Source organism: Scyliorhinus torazame, chromosome 6 (genome assembly GCF_047496885.1).
Source record: "Scyliorhinus torazame isolate Kashiwa2021f chromosome 6, sScyTor2.1, whole genome shotgun sequence".
Classification (NCBI taxonomy): Eukaryota; Metazoa; Chordata; class Chondrichthyes; order Carcharhiniformes; family Scyliorhinidae; genus Scyliorhinus; species Scyliorhinus torazame.
In genome coordinates this window covers 237,124,710-237,151,926 of record NC_092712.1, presented here as the reverse complement: position 1 = coordinate 237,151,926, position 27,217 = coordinate 237,124,710, and the positions used below count along the sequence as shown (strand labels likewise).

General features: G+C 44.2%; 1 protein-coding gene across 3 annotated transcripts in view; it reads left to right on the top strand.

Annotated features, from left to right (window-relative positions):
• Positions 1-26,550, top strand: part of LOC140425344 (1-aminocyclopropane-1-carboxylate synthase-like protein 1) — an 81,493-nt gene extending 54,943 nt beyond the window's left edge. The window contains exons 8-15 of one of the 3 annotated variants that reach the window (XM_072509506.1): positions 7,275-7,375; positions 15,570-15,653; positions 17,774-17,819; positions 19,114-19,255; positions 19,341-19,483; positions 22,402-22,555; positions 23,194-23,300; positions 23,383-23,530. In XM_072509506.1, the coding sequence (XP_072365607.1) occupies positions 7,275-7,375; positions 15,570-15,653; positions 17,774-17,819; positions 19,114-19,255; positions 19,341-19,483; positions 22,402-22,555; positions 23,194-23,261 (738 nt within the window). In that variant the 3' untranslated portion in view covers positions 23,262-23,300; positions 23,383-23,530. Of the gene's footprint in view, positions 1-7,274; positions 7,376-15,569; positions 15,654-17,773; positions 17,820-19,113; positions 19,256-19,340; positions 19,484-22,401; positions 22,556-23,193; positions 23,301-23,382 lie in introns of all 3 variants that reach the window. The other 2 variants (XM_072509505.1, XM_072509508.1) reach the window with 2 other exon arrangements.
• The last annotated feature ends 667 nt before the right edge of the window (positions 26,551-27,217 follow it).

The following is a 27,217-nucleotide window of genomic DNA, read 5'->3' as shown; positions in this document are numbered from 1 at the left end:
TTCCAGCTGTGTCTGCAGGGTAAGGATGAGCCTTTTCAATCTTTTTTGACACACCTCCGTATCCTCGCGCAGTCCTGCGGCTATGAGGCCACCTCCGACTCCATGATTCAGGATCAGATAGTTTTTGGGGTCACCTCGGACACCCTACGCCAGCAGCTCCTCAAAATAAAGCGCCTCACCCTAGCCACTGCCATCGAAACCTGCGTCGTCCTCAAAAACGCGACCAGTGGGTACTCCCAATTCCAGGTGGCCGAATTGGCACGGCAGGGGTCCTACGAGGCCGAGCGGGTCCAGTCGATCGAGTTCCTCACGGTCCGCGGTCCGGACGAGGGCAGCCATTTTGCGCGCTTTTCGAGGCCTCCTTGTACGCGCCAAAAGAGGGGATGTCGACGCAGAGGGACGTGATGTGCAGGCGTGCTCTGCGCAGGACCGCACCACGCATGCGCGGTGGCGCAACGAACGCCATGGCGTCACGATGTGCCGTAACTGTGGATCCGCACACCTAAAGCGGCAATGTCCAGCCAAAACTTGACAATGCCTCCGCTGTGGCAGGATGGGCCACTACGCTCGACCTGCAAACGCTCCACAATTCCGCCAGCCTCGCAGGGACGTGCGGGCCATTCAGCCCCCATACACCGAGTCATACCCTGACGACGTGCAAACTGGTGATACCGATGACCAGGAACCCTTCTGCGTTGCGGTAATAGACACGAACCGGATGTCCCCAAGTAGGACCCACCAGCCGATGCCAGTGCACAGCATTAATCCGGGCGATGAATGGTGTGCCACCCTAACGGTCAACCGATCACATTCCGCTTAGACACTGGTGCCTCCGCCAATCTCATTGCATGGTCAGCCTTCTACACCTTGAAGGTAAAACCACCGATTCGGCCATCCCACTGTCAGCTGGTCAATTACAACGAGAACGTTATCCTGGCCATGGGATCCTGCCAGCTCGAGGTTGCACACAATTCATACACAGCCACACTGTCTTTTGAGATAGTTGGATCCTCGAAGGATTCTCTGTTAGGCGCACAGGCGTGCAAGATTCTCCACCTCGTTCAGCGGGTACACACTTTGTCTCCAGAAGGCACGTCCGATTTCCCGGATACAAACTTTAGGGCGCAGCACCACTCGCTCCTCGCCCACAACCAGGAGGTTTTCGAGGGCATGGGCACACTGCCCTACACTTACAGAATACGGCTCAAACCGGACGCCACCCCGGTCATTCACGCACCTCGTAGAGTCCCAGCACCACTCAGGGACCGCCTCAAGCAGCAGCTGGTGGACCAAGGAGTGCTTTCCAGGGTCATGGAGCCAACGCCATGGGTCAGCTCCATGGTGTGCGTAAAAAAGCCCTGTGGCGAGCTCTGGATCTGCATCGACCCGAAAGACCTGAACAATAACATCATGAGGGAACACTACCCCATACCCAAATGGGAAGAAATCACGAGCGAAATGGCTCGGGCTAAAATTTTCACCAAGCTTGATGCCTCAAAGGTTTTTTGGCAGATTCAGCTGGATCAGTCCAGCAGGAAGCTGTGCGCTTTCAACACACTCTTTGGCAGGTACTGCTACAATAGGATGCTGTTTGGCATCATCGCGGCATCCGAGGTGTTTCATCGCATCATGGAACAGATGATGGAGGGATTCGAGGGGGTGCGTGTCTATGTTGACGCCGTCATCATCTGGAGACATCAGTCGTCTCCAGTGTGTCTTTGTACGGATACGAGATCACGGCCTGCGCCTCAACCGAACCAAGTGTTCTTTTAGCCAAACTGAGCTAAAGTTTCTGGGGGACCAACACACACACAACATCACAGCCAATCACCAGTGAGAGCACACTCACTATAAAACAGGGAACACCACAGTTTCTGTGCATTCTACCAGGAGATAGCTATGAGCACAGAGCTCATACACCATGTGCTGAGTGCCTCACAAAGATAGTGCTAAGGTTGGGTCCACAGGTTAGCTGGTGAAGTACGAACCACAGCCAGAAGTTAATAGTTATTATTGTACAGAATAATAAAACAGAGTTGTACCATCCACAACCGTGTTGGTTCGTTTGTGTATCGGAACACCCAACATGACACTCCCCACTGGCCTAGATGAGTGCAGCTCCAAAATCAGTCAAGAAGCTCGATACCATCCAGGGTATAGCAGCCTGCTTGAGTTCCTTGCTTCATCTGGAGAATCTGGTACTGTAGGTGTAAACCTACGTTCTGAGTTTTCATGGTCTTTGTTTTTGTTACAAGGTGTGCACCACATTTCTGCTTTCTTCACCTTGCATCTGGCTTTAATGATGGGAAAAATACAATTTTATACAACCAAGCTGATTCAAATTGCAGGACAAGAATGGCACATTGTTGGTATAATTTTTAAAACCATGTACAAATGAAATGCTATATTAATTTATGAAGATTTCTTGTAACTTTCAGCTCTTTTATATGTATGCAATTGTTGCTGTTGTAAATTGTTCCGTACAAAACTTTCCTTCAAAAGGGAGTAAAATTCAGCAGCGTTACAAATTTCACAACGGTCTTAATTGTGCTTTTTAAGAAAACAGCAGTCTGGAACTATCCAGTTCAGGCCAAATATTAGTTGAAATATTAGGAGAAAATAACGAACTGAGCACTGAAATCGGTTTCTCTACCTTTTTTAAGTATCACTGTTTAAAAAGGTATGCATGCATACCCTTTTATTTAAAAAAAAAAAAATAAAAAAATTATGTCTTGTCAAGTACAAGTTTGAATTGAATCAAAAGCAATTTGTCAGTGCATTAAGATTAATAAAAGGTCAACCTTGGGCATAACTGTTTATTAACGCAGTTGACGTTTCCTTCATTTGATGTCACCATGTGACTTTTTAACAGATCTTTAATAAATTATTTTCCATTTTGTGGTTTGTTGTTTGAGGTCTACCTCATTTCTGCAACAACAGCTTACCTTTTTTATTCAGCATTGTAAAATATTCTGGAACAATTCACAATAGATGGCATATTGGACATGTGAGCTAAAAGGTTTGGAGGCTATTGAGATAGCTATGGGAAAATTAGGTTGAGAGGTGATGAAGGCATGTTTGAGGATTTTGATGTTACCAGCAATAACGGAGGAATAGAGATGTGTGATACTGCCACATCAATGCACTTGGATGTGGTGTCTAATACTCAGCTTGAGATCCACAGCAGGACACCTGAAGTTTGCTATTCTTGAGTTTATCCCATGATTTCAGGTGTTCTTGGGATGAAACTGTGGACTAGGCTGAGGGATGTCAGGTGAGAACTGAAGATCGTGGCTTTGGTTTAGCTTATCTAGTTAGTCTAAGCTGAGGATGTCCATGAACTCTATGCCTGTGGCGTTTTGAGATGAAGATGTTTGGTGCAGTTAGAAAACCATGAAATGGTGTTGTATGGTGAAGATTCCAATCATGTTACTGTCATGGAATTCCTGTTTCTTTGGGTCATTCGTGTTACTTACAAAAATTGTATTTATTTAACAAAGTTCTTTTAAGAACTAATGTGTATGGATAACTACCTTTTTTGTGGTTTAGAAAAATTGTTTTCTAAATGACATTTTTGGGGCTGTATTGAAGATGTAGTGGATACAAGTCATTCCGATTAGGAATTCAGTCCGTTGAGCTGATCTCCGTTGGTATAGTATAGGAAGTGCTAGTATTGTGTTGAATCTCCTTGATTTTGTGGATGGGCTTCTACTGCAGCTTCTGTTAAGTTAGTGCATAACCAGCAGGAAAGAATCACGTATACACATTGACCAAAGACTGGATTGACCTCTGCTGAATTTAAACAAAGAGTGACTGCTAAGGTGATGCTCCCATAGATTTGTATCTCAGCTTGAGTCATTGAGTCCCGTACCAGCCTCCACGAACAGGTGCCGGAATGTGGCGACTAGGGGCTTTTCACAGTAACTTCATTTGAAGCCTACTTGTGAGAATAAGCAATTTTCATTTTTTTCATTCATTGCATTCAGGAGAGGAGGAGTGATTAATTGCAGCTCTCAAAATTACTACATAATGTATAATAAGACGTGATATTGACTTCCATGAAGGAACAACAAATTTGAATTCTAACAGTTAGCCTTAAATAATGTTTAATCATTTGGGGAAACTCTGTTTTAAATCTAGCTTGTAGGATTAAGATCTGAATCATTGTTTTAGAATCATTTTAAGCTTCAAACTCTTGTACTTTATGACTTCCTATGAAGCAAAGCAATTTTTCTTCTAAAGGGGAAAATTCTATTGGAATAATTGATGTGGCACTTGTAATTCTAGTATAAAAAATGGATTTATTTTTGAATAAGTTTCTGAATGGAGGTAATATTTTCAAATATCAGTGCAATTGTTTGAATTATGCCCATGTTAGTTATGAAAATGTGTTGAGGGCTGCTGTGTGTACTTGTTTTTCCCTTTTGATTAATACTCTCTTATTTTTTACTTAAGATTGGTTGTTGCAGCATTTTCTTGAAAGGGAGAAAATAATTTTCAAAGTGTAGTTGAGATTAGATTCTCACATTAGGTTTTGCTGCACTGTACAATAGAAACTGTATTATTTTTGCCCTTAACGTACTGGTACAATGTTTGATCATTTGTACAACTATTGCACTTAGTGCAGAATGATCAGATATCTGCTGCCTGTAGAGGTCCTACACAAAATGAATTTGGGCATCCCAGTTTGGTTCCCAGTGTTTCATAATGCAAAACCACTCCGAAATAAGAATCTCGCTCAGAGTCTGCATGATGCTTGGTGTGAGAAATGGAAAAGGATGTTCTGCTATATTAACAGATGCTTCCCTGAGGTTGGGCCTGCAGGGCTTTGTAGAGGAAGAGGCAAGGGAGCTCGACTCTGTCTCTAACTCGGCTGTGCCTGGTCAGGAGATACTTGATTCTGATGCTGGATTTATGTCATTCATTCCATTCCCCAGTATTCATACCATGATGTGTGCAAAATTCACCAGAAGGCATTTTTAAAACTTTGTAAAAGAAAGTTAGTTTGCTTACTTTTTTTAAAGATAGGAAGAGTTTACCTTGGTGCCTGTTTGGAAATGAAAAATTGAAAATGGAACTAAATACTATCTCCTAGACAATGTCTGATTTAAGTAAAATTGCCCCAGGCAAATCCTATCAGTTTGACTTGGTTAGAGTTTGATGACTTGCTTAGTAATTTGACTTGTTTTAAGTTCTTTTGGCCAGAAATGATCCTGTTTCCAATTTCATAAGTAGAAATGTTGACTAGGTGAGGCTTACACAGGCTCAGCATTGTTTACTGAGTATTTGCACCAGAACATAAGAAATTTCAGTTTATACACATGAAACCTAGGTTATTTGTCTTGTATTTCTTTGTTGTAATATTTTTCTTCAGTCCGTTACTTTAACTAAATTTCCTATTTACTGTTAACTTTCAGGTTAGTGTTTGTAATCTTCAGTGTGAACAATTTGTATCAATTCCATTCGTAATTGCGTAAAGCAATTGGATCAAATTGAATTTGTGAAATCCCAGCACAGTTGCGACCAAATTAATAACCTGTCTTTGTAACGTACATTCTTAAAACAGGGCATCATTCTGGTATTCCCATTTCCTTCCCAGGGTTTGAGTGGGAAGGAAATTGAACTAGACCTGCTTGATACATTTTCTCATTTAGCAGTTGCACTTGAAGTTTATTAACCTACTTTCATCAAATTTGTGTTTTATTTTAAATCCCAATATGTTAATGTCTTCATGGTGCTCGCTTATATGTCTGAAATGTTTTATGTTGCCTCTTCTGCGTTCTATACTATGCATTAATATTTGAATCGGCAGTCTCCCAAGTTGCAATTAAAAAAATAAATAAATAAAAATCCTATCTTAACCAGTGAATAATGCTCAAGTGTTAAAAGTTACATTTATGGTAGTCGAATCCGATGGTAGCCTACACTAGGCGAGTTTTAATTAACATTAAACCACTCTAACCTAAAATATAATGAGTATTAATTCTTATACCAAAGAAAGTAGTGAATTTACAAAATTCTTGAATTTCTGTTGTTTTCTGATTTTGCCGCCACCTCTGAAGGTGCCAACCCTTGCTGGGGTAATTTTCTACAGCCACCAAAGACCCGACCCTAATGTTTCACCAAAGTAGTCATTTGTCACATGTGAGCCTAGATGGCCAGTTACTTGATTAAAAGCAAAATATTGTGGATGCTGGAGATCTGAAATAAAAATGAAGTGCTAGAAAATCACAACTGGTCTGGCAGCACGTGGAGAGAGACATGGTTAATGTTTTATGTCGAATGTGATTTCCCAACGAAGAAGAGTTATTTGGACTCTTATGTTAGCTCAGTTTTTCTCTCTAGATGCTGCCACACCATGAGTTTTTCACATTTATTTAAATTGTTATTTGAGCAAGCATGGAACAGTTGTACCTGCAGTAAATTAAATCTCACCTCTACCTAGGTTGGGATTTTCCAACCCTTCCTGCCAATGGTCCCATTGAGGCCGACCCTTCCAAGACATGTTTCTTGGCTGCGGGGCTGTTGAGCCATGCAAATGGCCATTGGCTTTGGCGTTACCGAGATCCCGCTGGTAGCCGATGGCAAGCCAGCTCTGCAATCGAGAAAGCCCGCTGAGGGGGGAGGCCAGAAAATCCTGACCCTAATATCCACACACACATTCCAGAAAGAACCACTGGATGACGATAAGGAACAGGAATTCAAACTTTAGCTCCCTCTTTAACTCCGATTTCCTGACACTCGTTTTAGCCATCCAACTATTGTCCTGCAGATTTTATTTCTGTTTTTGTTCAGATTCAGAGGAGATTAGTTAGCACAAGGCCTGATTGAGTCACTTAAAAAATTGGAAACCGCATTTTTGCAGCCTGTTTGAATAAAATAGTTACTAATTCTAAGTCATTTATTTAATGTAATTTTAAATGTATAATCAGTGCCGCAGCTAGTTTGTTATTTTGGACAGTAGGGTTTGGGGGTTTTAGAGGAAACAATCTAGAAGGGAAATCTTTTCAAATCTGAAGGAGCAAGATTTACAAAACGTTTATTTGTTGGGACCCAATTGATGAAGAAGAATTTATTTTGTTTTAGACGTACGACATATACCAGTTCTAATTACTGGGGCACTGATTATTTTTCTGAAGTATCTTAAATAATTGTAGCACAGTTACAGATGTTCATGTACCGATCACAAATTTGATTGGTGATTGTTTGCTTAATAAGGGATGCCGATTAATCACATCCTTGGCATCTTCGACTTTCAGTTTTTCTTTTTTCAGGACATCAAAGTCAGAGCTTTAATCCTGATCAACCCTCACAATCCGTTAGGGGACATTTACCCTGAACAGTTACTGAAAGACTGTCTAGACTTTGCACACAGGTTTGAGTCCCAACACTGTTTGGGCTGCAATATTTTCATATTGGAAATTTGAATACAAAATTAACTTTGGTATTCGCTGTGCAGCACTGACCAAAGTATATTTGCATGTGGACTTAAAGAAATTTATTGGCGGACAGCTACAATTTAAAATGTTTAAAACTAAAACTAAAGTTTAGCACTCCAAATTTAATCTCTTGAAGTACGAATGAAAGGATTTTGTGTATGTTTCATAAAACAACAAACTAAGCAGCAATTCTGTATATAATATGCATGTTTCTTAAATACTCATTTGAAAGTAGAGATCAGATTAACTCAAGGCATTGTTTCAGCTTGCTGTATGAAAGATACAGTTTTACACTTCACATTTAGTGTGGCCATTCTCAGCTGAATTGTGGATGCTTACCAGCAGGAAGGGAGAATCCAAGGATGAGTCATCCCGCACAACTACCTGTTGATTCCAGTATAGATGGATGGTTGGGCACATGTTACTATCTGGTCTCTTGGTTGGGGTGCAGGCATGTGGGTAGCTTGTATAAAACAAAGGCACCGAATGGATGGTTACAGAACGAATGGATGGTTACAGAATTTGCCCAACAACATAAGTGTGTTATCTGTATATGATGGGGCTGCATTATGTTAGCTCATGCGGGGTTGGGGTAACATTTCGACTTCCACACATTTACCTTTTTGTTATTTAAAACTTTTGCAAAGTATGAATGTTGCAAAGATGTACAAAGTGGGTGATTACGCGAGCCTTTTAGAGCATAGCCAGGCTGCCACTAATCAGTGGGGTTGGGGGAGAGAACATGTATAACACCATTTTGGATATTCCTCAACAGCTCTGTTTGGCCTTCAACATAGCATTTGGCGCCTGGATTCAGATTCCTTGGCTGGATTTGTCGCTGGAGTTTGTACAATTCATGAGAAGACCAGGGTAGAAAATGGCAGAAAGGTGCTTGCACTCTCACACCACGTGTGCTAGTGCAATGTTTTTCAAACTTCTTTTTCCGGTGACCCACTTATACAAAATGCCCAACTCTCACGACACACTCCACGTTCACAATAGATTCTCCATCGTCTCCATGGTTACTTTTAAATATGTCACATTTTATTGTTGGCACTTGTGTTATTAAATGTAAAAGTTGTAAATTGAGCTGCTGTTTCACCTTAAAGGATGGCTCTCTCCTGAAACCTTGCTCAAGAGTGTAACTCAGGATTATTTGATTATATTTTGTTAGCATTTGGATAATTGCATGCAAGGGCTGGAAGGATGAACAGGCTCAATATTATATAGTGATTACAATGAAACGTTCACTCTTTCAAAACCTAACACTACCTCGGATAGGAAATTAAATTCAAAACTTGCTCTTCAAAATCAGGAGCCCTAATTGCTGAACTAAAAATATGGTCAGACAGAATGTCACTGGACGCCTGTCAGTACCATTCCTAGGTAAATATGTAACAGACTGAAAACACGCTTAAAAAAAACGCTGGCCACAACTCAGCTGACCAATATGCAAAACTTTGCAGACACATTCCATTCTGCACACCTGCAACATTTTACTGGCTCCATCTTGTAAAAGTGGATCATCAGAAAAGTGTTTGCAAAACGCTGCACTGGCACACCTTTTGTTTGACAGCAAGCACACTTCTGCCATTCTGCCTGATCACCTACATGAGTGTTGTTCAGTCGCCAGCTAATGCCATCTTTGGTGTACAACTGAAGTCCTGATAAGGGTAGATACAAAAGTCCTTATGGTGCAGGAACCAATTCGGTTGATCAAGCCTATGCAGCCACACGGCAGTGACTGATGCTATGGGGCGCGTACTTGGAAGAGGGGTGGATAGTGGCAGTGAACGTGATGGGGGGAAAAAAAGGACCAGACCTTCCGATTTGGAGAGACATTTTGGAAGTGGAGGGAGTAGACATAGGGGCTTGTAGGGGTGGAGGAGGCTGTACCTCTGAGTTAACTGCAATAACTATTTTTTTTAAAAAAATAATTTTTATTAAAGTTTTCACAAAGTATCACCAACAAAATGTAAAAGGAACCCAATAGAATTAAATACAAAACAAAACAATCCCGTGCCCCCCTCCCCCTATACATAAATAATAAATTAACGCCCCGAATTAACACAGAGCAAATATATACACCCCCTCAGATCCCCTAGTATAGACAAACAAAAGTAAAATTGAACCCCCCACCCGGGTTGCTGCTGACCATTGTCTACCGTTCTGCCAGGAAGTCCAAGAATGGTTGCCACCACCTGAAAAACCCTTGCATCGATCCCCTTAAGGCAAATTTCACCTCCAATTTAATAAACCCTGCCATATCGTTGGTCCAGGATTCCACGCTTGGGGGCCTCTCATCCTTCCACTGAAGGCGAATCCTTCACCGGGCTACCAGGGACGCAAAGGCCAGAATACCGGCCTGTTTCGCCTCCTGCACTCCCGGCTCCCCTGCAACACCAGATATTGCGAGTCCACAGCCCGATTTGACCCTGGATCCTACCACCCTCGACACCGTCCTTGCTATGCCCTTCCAAAACTCCTCCAGCGTCGGCATGCCCAGAACATATGGGTGTTGTTTGCTGGGCTCCCTGAGCACCTAACACACCTCTCCTCACCCCCAAAAAACCGGCTCATCCTTGTCCCGGTCATGTGTGCCCTGTGTAGTACGTTAAACTGTATGAGGCTGAGCCTCGCGCACGAAGAGGAAGAGTTCACCCTCCCAAGGGCATCTGCCCACGTCCCCTCCTCGATCTCCTCCCCCAACTCCTCCTCCCACTTACCTTTCCGCTCCTCCACTGAGGTCTCCTCCTCCTCCTGCATCACCTGGTATGTTGCCGAGATCTTCCCCTCTCCAACCCACACCCCCGAGAGCACCCTGTCCAGTACTGTGCGTGGCAGCAGTCGCGGGAATTCCACCACTTGCTGCCTGGCAAACGCCCTTACCTGTAGATACCTAAAGGTGTTCCCCGGGGGGAGCCCGTACTTCCCCTCCAGCTCACCCAGGCTCATGAACTTCCCATCCACAAACAGGTCCCTCAACCTTCTTATCCCTGCCCTGTGCTACCCCGAAAACCCACCATCTATTCTCCCTGGGACAAACCGGTGGTTCCCCCGTATCGGGGTCCACACCGAGGCCCCCACTTCTCCCCCCCCCCCCCCCCCCCGTGCCGCCTCCATTGCCCCCAGATTTTGAGGGTAGACCCCACCTCCGGGCTCGTGGTATACCTCATTGGAGGGAGCGGCAGCGGCGCCGTTGCCAGCGCCTCCAGACTCGTACCCTCACAAGACGCCGTCTCCAGCCTCTTCCATGCAGCCCCCTCGCCGCATTGGTGGCCCAGTAGTACCCACAGAGGATGGGCAGTGCCAGCCCTCCCCATCCCTACTCCGCTCCAGGAACACCTTTCTCACCCTCGGAGTCCCTCGTGCCCACACAAACCCCGTTATGCTCCTGTTGACCCGCCTAAAGAAGGCCTTCGGGATAGGAATGGGGAGGCACTGGAACAGGAACAAAAACCTTGGGAGCACCGTCATCCTGACTGACTGCACCCGACCTGCCAGGGACAGCGGCAACGCGTCGCACCTCTTAACCTCCTCCTCCATTTGCTCCACCAGCCTCGTGAAATTAAGTCTATGCAGGGCCCCCCAGCTCCTGGCCACCTGGACCCCCAAATACCTGAAGCTACTCTCCGCCCTTTTTAGTGGGAGCTCGCCAATCCCCCTCTCCTGGTCCCCTAGGTGAGCCATGAACAACTCGCTCTTCCCCATGTTGAGCTTGTACCCTGAGAAATCCCCGGACTCCCTGAGGATCCTCATTTGCCTTCGGTATTCCCCCCCACCGGGTCCACCATATATAGCAGCAAGTCGTCCGCATATAGCGACACCCTATGCTCCTCCCCACCCCGCACCAACCCCCTCCAGTTCCTCGACTCCCTCAGTGCCATAGCCAGGGGTTCAATCGCCAGTGCGAGGAGCGGGGGGGGGGACAGGGGACACCCCTGCCTCGTCCCTCGATGCAACCGAAAGTACTCTGACCTCCTTGTTCGTGGCCACACTCTCCATCGGGACCTCATACAACAGCCTAACCCACCTGACAAACCCCTCCCCAAACCCGAACCTCTTCAGCACCTCCCACAAGTACCCCCACTACCCTATCGAAGGCTTTCTCAGCGTCCATCGCCACCGCTATCTCCGCCTCCCCCTCCCTCGCCGGCATAACTGCGATAACTATAAAGGACACACGGGGTTTGTTTTTTTCTTAGAAAATATTTTCTTGAAGCATTTGTAATTTTCACAGTTTTAACACTTTGACATTTCTTAAACAACCGAGTGGGCCGGCACACACACACAACATAAAAATATCATCCCCTCCCACCCCTGCCCTATTTCCTAATTACCCGTACACTAAGTTCCCTGTCCTTGTCTTCCACTACCATGCCTCCCTTTCTCCCCACCCCCCCCTTTCCCCTCACCCTCCCTTGCTGCTGATGTTCAACTTTCCTTGAAGTCGATGAACGGCTGCCACCTCCCAGGCGAACCCCTGAATTGAGCCTCTCAAGGAGAACTTAATCTTTTCCAGCCTGAGAAACCCTGCCATGTCGCTGACCCACACTCCTGACTTTGGAGGCTCCGAGTCCCTCCATCCCAGCAAAATCCGTCTCTGGGCCACCGGGGAGGAGAAGGCCAGAACATCAGCCTCTCTCTCTCTCTCTCTCTCTCTCTCTCTCTCTCTCTCTCTCTCTCTCTCTCTCTCTTCTCTTCCCCCCCCCCCCCCCAGGTCCCCGGATCTTCTGATACCCAAAATATTGCCAATTCTGGACTTTGAGCCACCCTCTCTTCCAGGACCTCTGACAAGACGTCTGCAAATCCTTGCCAGAATCCCCTCCACTTCAGACACGCCCAAAACATATGTACATGATTCGCCGGACTTCCCCCACAGTTTCTCCACTTCCTCAAAAACCTACTCATCCGGGCCACAGTCATATGAGCTCTATGGATCAGACTGAGCCTGGCACACGTTGAGGATGAATTGACTCTCCTCAAGGCCTTTTCCCAGAGTCCGTCTTCCATCTCCCCTCCAACTCTTCCTCCCACTTCCTCTTCACCTACCCGATTGGGATCCCTTCCCACTCCCATCAATTCCTTGTATATCTCCGAGACCCTCCCCTCCCTAACCCCCGTTTTTGACATTACCTTATCCTGTCGTTCCCTCAGGGGAAGGCGTGGAAAGCTTGGAACCAGCCTCCAGACAAAATCCCGTACCTGTAGGTACCGAAACCCATTCCCACCCGGCAACTCAAACTCCTCCTCCTAAAGCCTCCAGGCTCGGGAAACCCTGCTGAATGAAGAGATCCCCAAATCTCTCAATGCCTGCGCGCTGCCACCTCCGAAAGCCCCCATCCAGCCCCCCCAGATCAAAACGGTAATTGTCACAGATCGGTGACCACACTGACCAATCCCATGTGCTGTCTCCATTGCCCCCACACCCTCAGGGCTGCCACCACCACTGGGCTCGTGGAGTACCGAGCCGGCGAGAATGGCAGGTGCGCCATTAATAAAGCCTCCAAGCTCGTATCCTTACAGGATGCTGCCTCTCCTCGCTCCTAAACCGACCCCTCCCCCACTACCCACTTCCTCACCATCAATATGTTGGCCGCCCAGTAATAATTAATAAAACTCGGGATGGCCAAGCTCCCTCCCCACGACCCCATTCCAGGAGTGCCTTCTTCACCCTCGGGGGTTTTACCAGCCCACCCAAAACCCGAGATTACCGCATTCATTTTCCTAAAAAAGGCCATTGGGAAAAAAATCGGGAGTCATTGAAAAAAGAACAGCAGCCTCGGAGGACTGTCATCTTCACCGTTTATACCCTCCCCGCCATTGTCAGCAGGAGCATGTCCCAACTGCAGAAATCCCTTTTCATCTGATTGACCGCTTTACCCAAATTTAGCTTGTGGAGCTGCCCCCAATCCTTAGCCACCTGAATCCCCATGTACCTGAAGCTCTTCCCCACCATTTTAAAAAGTAACTCCCTCAGTCTCCTTTCCTGCCCCTGTGCCTGATCGCAAATATCTCGCTCTTTCCCGTATTTAGTTTGTAGCCTGTAAACCGCCTAAATTCTACCAGTGTCTCCATGATTCCGGCCATCCCCCCCAATGGGTCTGTAATATAAAGAAGTAAATCTTCCGTGTAGAGTGAGACCCTCTGCTCCACCCCCCCTCACTATCCCCCGCTAGACATTCGATGACCTAAGGGTCATTGCCAAAGGCTCTATGGCCAGGGCAAACTGTACTGGGGAGAGCGGGCATCCCTGTCTTGTCCCCATACAAAGACTAAAATATTCTGACCGGACCCGGTTGGTTCTTGCATTCGCCACGGAGCCTGATTTAGCAACCGGACCCAATCCACAAATCCCTGCCCAAACGAAACCTGCCTAGAATATCCCATAGGTACTTCCACTCCACCCGGTCAAAGGCCTTTTCTGCATCCATAGCTACTACCACCTCAACCTCTCGCCCCTCCGCTGGCGTCATTATAACATTTAAGAGCCGTCTAATGTTGGACGCCAGGTGTCTGCCCATTACAAATCCCGCGTGGTCCTCCCCGATTACCTCCGGGACACAGTCCTCTATATGTGTGGCCAAGATCTTTGGCAGTAATTTAGCGTCTACATTGAAAAGGGAGATTTACTGCCCCCGGATCCACCACCACCTTCTCCCTCATATCCTTTACTTTCCCAATTTCTCTCACCTAACATCTAACATCCTACTAGCTATCTCACCATACTCTTATAAATCCCCTTTTAACCTCCTCAGCTGTCCCTCTGCCTTATCTGTGGACAGGAGCCCAAATTCCATTGGAGGTCTCTGACACTCCTTTCAGGAGCTCCTCATCCGGAGACTCTGCATATCTCCAGTCCACCTGTAAGATTTCACCTACCAGCCTGTCCACGCACGGGGTTTGTTAGTAACACATTGAACTCAAAATAATGCAGATCCCATCGCCGAACACAGTAGCAGGAAATGTCACCCAAAGAGAATTTGAGGTCTGAGTGCAAACTGCCCAACTACACTGTAGCCCAGGGAGGCAAGGAAGTTCACGGCATTTGCTTCAACATCAGCCTCTTGTGGTCATACATTGTACTGCAGTGAGAATTTAACCAGGGGGAAAACGGAAAAAATGGTCAGGCGACCTTTGGGGATCGCTTTTGGTGTCCGTTTTACACCACCCCGTGAACTACCCCCACTTTCAGAAGACACTGTTAGTGTATTTTTTAGAATTCTATTTGGTTTCTTTAGGCAAATTTATAAAGAATCTTGATTCTTTTAGAAGGATCTTGCAATCTTGTATTTAAAAATAAACTAGAACAGATTATTTGTAATAATTTAAATGATGGTAATCAACACTCTGTGCGAGAGAACTGAAATAACACTGGCCTAGTTCTTAACTAATGAAGTTGTGTAATTTTTGTTGTATTATTGCAGGTCAGAATCAGTAGCTCATCTTAGCCAGTTCCCTGGTTCTCACTGTTTAAGTATAAATATTCTGTGCTTTAAAAAATCTTGAGGAAACAACTGTTAAAGTTACGTTATGATTTTTATGAAAGGTCTATAAGACTGCCCTCCTGAGAAACAGATTTTCTATTATATTGGTTACGAAGATCCCATGGTAGATGTATACAAAATTGTGTTTGGGAGGCGAGAAGCCAGATTAACGGTCCACAAAACAATTTATTCTCAAATGCATTTCCTAGTGGGCCTACAAATTCAAGAAAAACAAATCCATAGATATATGTATTAGTTTAATCAAGTATTAAATACTTGAATGTTACTCTCTTTGGAAAAATAGAAAGAAATCTATAATATAAATGGGCAAAATTGGTTCAAAATGTGCAAACCTATTTTTAGTAACTTTGAATACTGATATTATGTTAATGTAGTTGTGCATGTTTGTGTGTGAGCCTGCATGCATGTATGCGAAACTTAGAGTAAAAAATCCCAGGTGGATTCTTAAAATGTGTAAGTCAAATAATTGTGTTTCATTCAGGATTCTGGAGTACTAGGACCTTTAGGATAGGGAAATAGGTTCAGCTCCTGACCCATGGAAATTCAACTTGGTAAAACATAAAGGAGTGTTAATTTAATGTTTGAATTGTCTGTAACTTGCTTATTGTTTCTCATTTTGTAGACACCAATTGCATGTAATAATGGATGAAATTTACATGCTCTCAGTGTATGATGACATCAACTTCACCAGTGTTCTTAGCTTAAAGTAAGTATGTGAAGAATATAATGTAATTTGGATTTGATTTACCATACATAAAGTTTGTACCAATTCCAAAAACTGCCCAGTGAGGAACAAGACTTCAGTCCAACTTCACTATCCTTTTATTTTAATAGAAGTAAAATTCATAAGTATTAAGTAGCAGCTAGATCCTTTCCTCCTTGTACTTCACTGATGTTCTAGCTTTTGCTAGTGCACTGTTTTCAAAAAGGAAATTGCTCACTAGTGTGCTCTCTGTAGTCCAGTACCTTCTTTTGTTTCAAATATATATTCAGCTTTCCTTAGAAAATGTTATTGTGTTGCCTTCCTGTAGCAAAGCATTCCCCAGCAGCTTCATAAATATTTTTTCCTAACCACTTTCCTTGTATTTAGTGACCATTTTAAATTGATGGTCTCTTTTCATATGAGCTCCCCAAACTTTCTCAATACTCTTGTAATTTAAAAAAAAACTGCGGGCGGGTTTCTCGCAGCCTGGGGCGGGGCTGGAGAATCGGCGTGAATTGTGCCACGCTGCCTCGACGCAGGGACGCGATTGACGCCGGCGCGGCGCCAGCCGGGGACGCTCTACTCGGCCTGGGATGGGCCAAGCGGCCGTAACAAGAAACCTGAGTCCCGCCAGCGCTGTTCTAACCTGCTCTTAGCCTGTGGGACCTCGGTGTGGAAGAGTCCAGGGGCGACCTGTGGGGGGGGGAGGGGTGTCCGACCCCAGGGGGGGGGCTCCGTTGTGGCCTGGCCCGTGATCGGGGCCCACCAATCGGTGGGCCGGCCTCTCTGGCTGGGGGCCTACTTTCTTCCGCACCGGCCCATGTAGCCCTATGCCATGTTGCGTCGGGGCCAGCGCGGAGAAGGGAGCCACTGCGCATGCATGGATATCTGGCCCCCACTGCGCATGCATGCGCTGCCGCCGGCCCCCACTGCGCATGCGCAGACCTTGCGGCGCCCAGTTGGACGCTGGGATCAGCAGCTGGACAGCGTGGGTCGCTCCAGTGCCGTGCTGGCCCCCTGTAGGGACCAGAATTGCTGATCCTGAGGCCATGTTGACGCCATCGGGAAACACAACGGCGTTTCCGACGGCGTCAACACTTAACCTCAGGATCAGAAAATCCCGCCGTGTCTCTGTGCAAGTGAAATGGTCACAGTACCTTGAGTCTGTCCTCATGATTATTTTCCCACCTTAGCGCAATCCGATTAAATGAGCATTTAATGCTCTCCAAGGCTTGAATATTCTTTCTATAACAGAATCCTCAAAACTGTATGTTACTCTAAAAGTGGTCCAAACAATATTTTGTATAACTTCTTTACTCTTGAACTTTGCATATTTATAAAATTCGAATAGCTGTTAACCATTTCTATGACTTTGTCTATCAGAACATGCACTTCCACAGTATTATGTATTTGAACACCTCCAACTCATCCACACCCTTCATTGAGTGCACACTCCTTTTTTTCTTCTTCAAACTATTATTACTTCACATTAATTAAATCATGCATTTTTCTGCCCATTCTGTGAATCTTGCCGTTATCTTGAATTATTTTGCAGTCCTCCTTGTTTTTTGCCAAGCCATTTTAGTGGCATCAGGAAATCCTGAGATTGTACTACCTATGGCCACATCCCAATCGTCTTTGAACCATTGTGCACCTAGTACCTTCAGTATACCACCAGTCACTTTTCTGCATTCTAATACTACCTGTCAATCCAAAATCTTTATTTCCCGCCCATCGACTATCTGTTTATTCATGCTGCTACGTATCAAAACCCATGTATTATTTTAACATGTATCTTATGTGACATCTTATCAGATATGTTCTGAAAATCTGCTTTATCCAATGCATCACTCGTTTAAAATATATCAAATATGTCATCTTTAATATTCTTGATACTTATTTTTGGATGACGGTAATGATTTTTTAATCCATTTTCCCTCTAATTAGAGGGAATTGAAGTCCTCGTACAATTAGAACACTGCTTACTTGCAATGAATCTGTGCACTGCTCTATTTGGAGAAATTAAATAAATGTTATAAGAGTTCCTAGATGTAGTTTCATGGGTGAACCCATCCTGACTTAGTACAAACTGTTTATTTCTCTATGTGTACATATATTTACAGTCCACCCGACCCAGAAAGAATACACTTTATGTGGGGATTTAGTAAGGTATGTTTGGTTTTACTTTACAGTTGGCTATTTATTATTTATAATTGTGTTGCAATAACTACTGTACAGGGGCAGCACAGTGACGCAGTGGTTACCACTGCTGCCTCACGGAACCAAAGTCCCAGGTTTGATCCCGCCTCTGGGTCACTGTCCGTGTGGAGTTTGCACATTCTCCCCGTGTTTGCATGGGTTTCGCCCCCACAACCCAAAGATGTGCAGGATCAGTGGATTGGCTACGCTAAATTGCCCCTGAATTGGAAAAAGTGAACTGGGTACTCTAAATTTATACGAAAAAAATAAATTAAATAATTACTGTATTGTAGAACTTTATTTTGAACTTCTGCAACTTAAAATTAAAACCTTTCAATGTATTTTTTGTGGTATTTTATTGAATTGATGCCTTTGTGATTTAGACTTGTCATTGTTTTGGGGTTGATATCATTTTTAATCTGCACTTATTTAAGTAATGCAGATATGACGGTGTCACAGGAGAGTATGCTCAATGGAATTGTTAAGGACAGCTATTCGACTTCAGTGTACTTCACTCCCACTCACGAGAAACCAAACAAAGGCTCTTGAGAGTTTAAAAACTAGGCCTTTAGCCCCTGCTGTAGGATTGTAACAGTGGAATTCGAAGTTGGGACTCCAGAGAGTACAGATTCAAGAATTGTACAGCCAGATATACTTTGAGATTTGGTTACAAGAAATGAGCACGTACCAATCACTTGTTACTAGTTATTTATGTCCAACCATTACTATCGATTAGGTTTACATAAGGCATAGTATATGGGAATAATTAACCAATCGCTTCAAAGGTCCACATGCTTAATTAAACTATCCGTACAAAGGCAAATATATGTTGTCCCCTTATAAATTATCACCAGCTCCCCAATATCAAGAATGTGGCTGTCAATCATCTACTTGTCTGACTTTTCTGAGTTATAGTCTGTTTCCCAAGGTAAAAATGGCCTGCTATATTAACTCTGGATAGCGTTCCTGTCCTTGACAGCCTGGCACCGCCGAAAGACCCCACACTGTTCCCCTGCCATCCCTGATAAAGAACAAGTGGTTTATCTTTCCTGGGCCCCATCACCAGCGAGATGTGTCCTTGGGGCATGCTTCCTGTGGATGACAGTTTGTGTGTAATACAAATTGATGCAGAAGAGTTTTAACCCCTTCAGCACTTATTGGATGACTAAAGTTTAAAAAAAAAAAACTAATTTCAATGTAAGGTCTAAAAACTATACCCTTTCAGTATAATTTTATTCGATGTTTTATTGTCCTTCCGCTGAAGGACTTTGCCATGTGTGGGATTCGAGTTGCAATTTTGCATACAAGAAACCAGGAAGTCCGTTCTGCTCTTAATCAACTGGCCAGTTTCCATGGATGTCCAGTTCCAATTCAGTTTGTTCTGAGTCAGCTAATTGCTGATAGAGGTATGTCAAATAAATGTATCAAATAAAAAATGCCTTTTCCCTTTTGGAAATCCACAAACATACAGTGCTTTGTTCTTTTGTACAGAATGGATAGACAAAATGTTTCTGCCAAGAAGCCGGCAACGTCTGAGAGAAGCACACCAAATCATTGTTGACGGTTTAGCTGCACTTGGGATTCCAGTTTTTCGAAGCTCAGCAGGATTATTTGTTTGGGCAGACTTTAGAAAAGTAAATATAAAAATTTATTTCACTAATTTTTGGATGTCCTGAAACAAGTTGTCATGGAAAAGGATACATATTGGGGATATTCAGACTATGCAGGATGCATCCAACCCATGAACTTAGACTATCTAATATGTATAGATGGGATATCGCTGCTATCTTCTTGATGTAGTTCCCCACACCTTTATTCCTTTCTATGTTCTGCTGCTGTTCCATGTGACTGATTGCACCAACACAATCAAGGAACTTGGAATAATTCCCACCCAGAATGTGTGCTAGTATTCAGTTACTTTGAGAAATAGGGGTTAATGGGAGTGTTGAAAGGAAAATAATACTTGTCATTTAAAAGAATTTGAGTGGAACAAACATGACTTTTGAAGAAAAATGAAGGGATAAGATCAAATGGGTAGCTCCCATGTGTGATGGGCTGAACAGGATTCCTTCTATTCTGTGAAAGGGAGTGAAGAAGATTAACAACATATCTTGAGAAGCTAGTGCGACAAGAGCCCCAGTTAGAAATTGAGTTGGGGAAGAGCAAACTAGTGCCACCGGGAACTAAGGCAATGAATTTAAAATTTCTAAAATGTCAAAGGCATGATAAAGATAACAAATGAATCAATGTAAACTTGTGCTGGAAGAAATAGATTGCTTTTGTTATATAACCTATGAAAATACGTTTAGCATACCACTTGATTAGAATGGCACTAAAATTATCTAACCTTGTGCTTTGTTCCAATTTTAAAGAATGCAGAATGGTAGTATTGAGTTTTGGAAGAAGGTGGAGTGTTTAAAATGTATGGCAAGTATAACCGATCCACTTCGGTGCCTCCAGAACTGTGACTCACAAAATCAGTTACCTGTAACAGAAATAGTGTAAAGTGTATCTTTTCGTGTGATTCTACTTTTTAGCTTCCATGAAATTTTGCCAACTTTCAGCTGGGATGTTGAATGAAGTGCAAAGTTCAGTGAATTTCATCTCTGGTGCACTGCTTCCAGGGCTGCTAAGAATGCCTTGTGCCCTTTTGCTGGGGCACTGTGCAATCAGTTGTTTCAGCATGGCCTGTGCTACATAACCTCTTGAGAAGGACTCATGGGTGTTCCCAGCACGTATAGCAAATTCCTGCCCGCTTTAAATACGTTTTAATGGAATTACATATTATTTAAGGCCCCCCCTTATGAATATTCAAGCTTCGCCTGATTCCCAACAGCTTAAGGAAGACTGGGAACAGTCGAAGGGTTCCTGTCTGCCAAGGTCACATAGCCCCAGTGGGGGGGGGGGGGGGGGGGGGGGCACGGCAGGGCACTGCCCTCTGGCAATGGCAGCCCACTTGTGCCGGAGGGCAGATCCTCTGGAGAGCCCGATTTTGGGCGGGGAGGGGGGTATGCGAGGTTGTCGGGGGGAAGCTTTAGGTCAGTTATGATCGGGGCGCACTTTAAAGATGGTGCCCCAATCTCCCTGAGCTGGCATTACTGGCTCTATCTAGCCTGCCCCACCAGAGCGACGGTGTAAATTATGCCCCGTTTCTTTTTTTTTTTAGTCAGTGTCAGAAAATCTGGTGTGAAAACTCTGCAGTGCATCACGAGAGATACACACCAGTTTTCAGTTGGAGCCTCAAGCTTTTGACAAATTATGGGAATATTGTACCCTCTGTAATTGCACAACATTTGGAAGATGTTTCTGGAGGTGTTGGAATGAGTTCCTATGTTTGCCAGTTTGTGTTCATGCATCCTCAAAGGCACGGTGAAGAATTAGCTGAACCATCCACACAAAGTAATGGGGTCAGCAATGGCAGTGTCCTTGGGCCTGCAGTACGACAGGGAGATGGACAGAGAGGCAAACTTGGTTATAGCTTCTGTCAACTTGGGAGCAAGCCTCTTCCAGTCTGTCTGTCAGGCCAATGATACAACCAGCATCTTGCTGTGCATGCTCATACAGTGCGGTCCTCTATGCTGTCCAGTTGAGATCCTCACCCGAGTTGTCTAGTAGAACCTCACCCTTGAGGGAACAGGCAAGTAAACCTTTCTTAACCCTAGCTTGGCTGCAGACAACTTGTGCTGTGTGACGCACCACTGATCCCGAAGTTAAGTGAAACACTAGTGTCTGAGCTGGTGGGTTCCAAGTGTTGCATCAAATGATGTGACCTTTTCATCAGTGCTGTGCTAGTTGCATGTTCTCTTGTCCTTCTTGGGCTGTGGCACTTGGATGGGTCGCAGTTCTTGGTGTCTAAAAGCAAAAAATAAGAAGGGGAAGGCTGATGTGAGGTAATTTTGTGCATCATACCAGCTAGCAGGATGAGGCCGAGCTGGGAGTAAGAGGCATATGTTGACAGATGCTGTCACCCTCCATGTTCTTGCCACAGGCCTTGTTGCGACCGGCGACATAATGCTGAAGGCTATTTCCGCCAAAGAGTTCAGAAGCTGTGGGTGTCTTTGTCCCCTGCCCGTTCTCCTCTGCTCCCTTCTATTGCATCTGCCATTCTGGAATTCCCTCTTTCGTGGCCAGAGGCAATATTATTCAGTACTGTTTCCCTTCAAGACGAGCAAGTTGGTTGCACCACCTGCTATTGGCTCAACACTGGTTCCCGCTGAACACGGAGGCCGAGTGGCAGGTGCTCTGCACTACAATCATGGTAATGAGGTGGCAGCACCAAATTTACATGCTGCCCACTTCCAACAGAACTGATGTTATGAATTGTAATCCTGTGTCGGAGAAAAGGGTAAGCTAATTTTCAGCCTGATGTGTCCTGAATACTTCCCATATAGCTCACACAGAAAACATTGATTTTGTTGTGGAAGAGACGCCATCATTGGGTGGAATGTAACAATACAATGAAGAAGGAAGTTTGGAATGTTTAGTACTTTTGAAAACTCAGTACGGAAGGGGATATTTATAATAAATTGATTACTTTGAACTCTTTTTACAGTTCCTGAGAACTCAGACATCAGAAGCTGAGATGGAACTCTGGTGGAAACTCATTGATGGAAAACTCTACATAAGTCCTGGCATAGCTTTTGACTGTTGCGAGCCTGGGTGGTTTAGATTGGTGTTTTCAGACTCTGCTGATAGGATACGTTTGGGTATGCAGTGCTTAAAACAATGTATTTATTACTTTTAAAACACTGGGCCTTGAAACTTCCTTTAAAAATAGAATCCATTATCTATCTCTGATTTTTGATATTTACCTGTTTGACCTCTCCTTGATCTTGTTAAAATCAATAAAGGTATTTGATTATTTTCTATTCTCAGCAAAGAATCTTCATCCAAACATTATCATTCCTTTTCTCATTTCCGAGGGAGGGCGTACAAGTCAGAGGTGAGGTGTGCGGTGCAGAAGAGTGAAAGGGAAAAGAAGGAAGGGGGAAAGATAGAGTTTGGAGCAGACGAAAAGAGACTTAGCTTGTCGATATTTCCTTGTATCTTTGTAAATCTTCTCTGCAACCACTCCAATGTTTCTCTATCCATTTTATAATATGGCGACCTGAACGTTAAGGCAGCTTCTCCGCCAAACCCAAAGGTTTTGCTTTAGTCTCAGTCTCAAACCATACAGCTCTTGGTCTATCTTAAAATCAGCATGGCATAGAATAATACTTGTTTTACCAACAGCTGGTTAACCTGGCGTGTTTCATTTTGTTCCTTGTCCCCAAACAAAACTGCTCTGCTTTACATATGATTACTCTTTTTTAACTATCAGACTTCAACCCTTCTCTCTCCAAAGCCTTCTCCAAAGTTGACTCTCTGCATTCCTTGGCTCAACCCAGCAATGACATCATCTCCCCAAGCTGAAAAACAAATTAACTTTGCAGGCTGAAAGTACATGAATTGGTAAATGAAGGCATATATTGAGATAAAAATGTTAGATGCCCTGAAAAAGTTGAATTTAATTCTAGGCTCTTCTAATTTGCAGGGATTCAGAGGCTGAAGATGATGTTGCAGGCTTATGCATCAGAAACAATTCCTTTGGATAATCTGAATGAGGTGGTGCCATCTGTGGACCCTGTCAGGATGCATTCAGACTGTGATTTTTCAGATAATACATTATAGTTGTTCAGAAGTTATCATATCATAAAATTTACAGTGCAGAAGGAGGCTATTCGGCCCATCAAGTCTGCACTGGCCCTTACAAAGAGCACCCTACCTAAGCCCACACCTCCACCCTATCCCTGTAACCCCACCTAACCTTTTTTGGACACTTGGGCAATTTATCATGGCCAATCCATCTAACCGCCACATCTTTGGACTGTGGGAGGGAACTGGAGCACCCGGAGGAAACCCACGCAGACACTGGGAGAACGTGCAGACCCCGCACAGACCTAAGTGAGAATTGAACCCGGGATCCTGGAGTTGTGAAGCAACTGTGCTAACCACTGCTACCGTGCTGCCCTCCGAGTTCATGCACAAAGGAACTCGATGGTCAATATGAATGCTGTTTATTCTGGAACCAATTAAGGCCTATGTGTATTTAGTTGACAATATGTTCAGATGGTTTAGAATGAAGGCAAGCACATGTGCTTTCTTAATGTAATGAAACATTTTGTGGAAGAACAGTTCAAGCTTTTTCCCCCAACCCCCCAATAAACGTGTATATTATTGTGTTATTTCCCATCAGCATTGTTGTTACATCAGTATCACTTATTTATTTTCAACACATTATGTAACCGGTAAACAATAGTGTTAACATTTACAGGGAAATACATCCAACATTTACAGGGAAATGCAGCCAGTGTTACTGATGTAAACAGTGATACTGAGCTTGGTTTGATTTATTCATAATGTTTGGAAAGGAGTAGTGATTTAGAGTATTGAAGATTTGATTCTGTTGTGGAAGTTTCACACCTATTTGACTATAGTGTTCCTCATTCTCCAACTAACCAGACAACACTCAGGAGTTTCAGTTCACAAACTTTATTCCAGCAATAGCAGGGGAGCTAAGCATCCATGAGGTGGCTTGTCAGCTCCCCTCTCTCAGAAAATACAGAACAATTATACTTTTGTGTATTTCCCAAGTAATTAACATGCACCAAACAACAGAATATATTTATTTAAAAGTTATCTGTCTATTCACAGCTAATGATTAGGATTACTTAATGTATTACATCTGAGTATAATTACCAATCAGAATCAAACACGTATGTGTTATAATATCGACAAGCAAGTATTTGTCTCTACATACCTAATAACTGCTTGCCATGTGAAAGATAAAGATATGCCTGAGCCATAAGACCATAAACACATAGGAGCAGAATTAGGCCACTTGGCCCATCGAGTCCATCAAGGGTAGCACGGTAGCACAGTGCAATTTAGCATAGCCAAAATGCTAGTGGTTAACACAGTTGCTTCACAGCTCCAGGGTCCCAGGTTCAATTCCTGGCTTGGGTCACTGTCTGTGCAGAGTCTGCACGTTCTCCCCGTGGGTTTCCTCCGGGTGCTCCTGTTTCCTCCCACAGTCCCAAGTTGTGCAGATTAGGTGGATTGGCTGTGCTAAATTGCCCTTCGTGACCACAAAAAAAGGTTGGGTTGGATTACAGGGATGGCATAGGCTTAAGTTGGGTGCTCTTTCCAAGAGCCCGTGCAGACTTGATGGGCTGAATGGCCTTCTGCACTGTAAATTCTATGCGTCTGCTCCGCCATTTAATCATGGCTGATATATTTCTCATCCCCATAACCCCCGATGCCCTTATTAATCAATAACCTATCTATCTCTGTCTTAAAGACACTCCGTGAATTGGTCTCCACAGTCTTCTGCGGCAAAGAGTTCCACAGATTCATCACCCTCTGGCTGCAGAAATTCCTCCTCCTCTCTGTTTTAAAGGATTGTCCATTTAGTCTGAGATTTGTCCTCTGGTTCTAGTTTTTCCTGCAAGTGGAAACATCCTCTCCACGTCCACTCTATCAAGGCCTTTCGGTATTCTGTAAGTTTCAATAAGATCCCCTCTCATCTTTCTAAACTCCAACAAGTACAGACCTAGAGTCCCCAACCATTCCTCATACGACAAGCTCTTCATCCAACTTCATTCCAGGGATCATTCTTGTGAACCTCCTCTGGACCTACTCCAAGGCAAGCACATGCTTCCTTAGATACTGAGCACGATACTGCTCACAATACTTCAAATGGGGTCTGACCAGAGCCTTCTACTGTCTCAGAAGTACATCCCTGGTTTTGTATTCTAGCCCTCTTGACATGAATGCTAACATTGCATTTGCCTTCCTAACTGCTGACTGAACCTGCACGTTAACCTTAAGAGAATCGTGAACAAGGACGTCCAAGTCCCTTTGTGCTTCTGATTTCCTAAGCATTTCCCCATTTAGAAAATAGTCTATACCTCCATTCCTCCTTCCAAAGTGCTTAACCTCACACTTTTCCACATTGTATTCCAACTGCCACTTCTTTGCCCACTTTCCTCACTAGTCCAAGTCCTTCTGCAGACCCCCCTGCTTCCTCAATATTATCTGCCCCTCTACAGACCTTTGTATCATCTCAATCTTAGCAACAGTGCCTGCGTCCAGATCAATAATGTATATTGTGAAAAGTTGTGGTCCCAGCACAGACCCTTGAGGCACACCACTAGTCACAAGCTGCCACCCTGAAAAAAAAACCTTTATCCCCACTCTGTCTTCTGCCAGTTAGCCAATCCTCTATCCATGCCAGGATCTTACCCTTAACACCATGGGCTCTTAACTTAAACAGTCTCCTATGCGGCACCTTGTCAAAGGCTGTGGTGTGTTATACTCCCATCCCATTGTCTGTGTTTTGTAAGATGCAGATGGGCGGCAGCTGCATAATGATCAATTGAATTCTTGTGCGCAAGCTGTGTGACTACAGCCTTGCTTCAGTATAACAAGAGTCCTTGGATTTGTATCTGTAGAGCTGTGGGAACTTGCCAACTAGCAAGCAGCAGCTTGCGTCAGCTTGTTGGGTTTTGTTTAAACCTGTTTTGAATTTTAACCCTTTCAGACTTCTTTGAAATTTACATTTTTCACCTTTACTTTTTTTCTCCCCAGACTTGAACCTGTGGCTTGTGCAGCAGGGACATAAAAATAATACAAATTAAAAACGAGCAGAACCTGCTGTTCACCATTGTGTTCTTGTATTAAATTATTTCATTTCAAATGTTTGAAATAAATAGAGTTCTGTTTTACCTTCTGAAAATGTTGTATTGGAACTCCTGTGAACTCTGCTTAAAGAATTGTAAACTACTACTTAAAGTGGAGACCAAGAAAGACCATTGCATGAAATAGTCATACAGAACAGAAAAGGCCCCTCGTCCCATTGTGTCTGCCCCGGTCAAAAACAACCACCTATTTTAATCCCATTTCCCAGCATTTGGCCTATAGCCTTGTATGCCCTGGGATTGCAAGTGCACATCTAAATACTTAAATGTTATGAGGGTCTTGCCTCCATCACCTTTCAGGCAGTGAATTCCAAACCTTCACCCCCCCCCCTCCCCCCCCCCCCCCCCCTGGGTATAAAGGTTTTCCCTCACATCCCCTCAAAATCTCCTGCCTCTTACTTTAAATCTATGATCCCTGGTCATTGACCCCTCCACCAAGGGGAAAAGTTTGTTCCTGTCTACTCTAGCTATGCCCCTCATAATTTTATACATCTCAATTATGTCCCCCCTCAGTCTTCTCTGCTCCAAGGAAAACAATCCAAGTCTATCCAATCTCTCTTCATAACTAAAACTCTCCAGCCCAGGCAACATCCTGGTAACTCTCCTCTGCACCCTTTCCAGTGCTGTCAT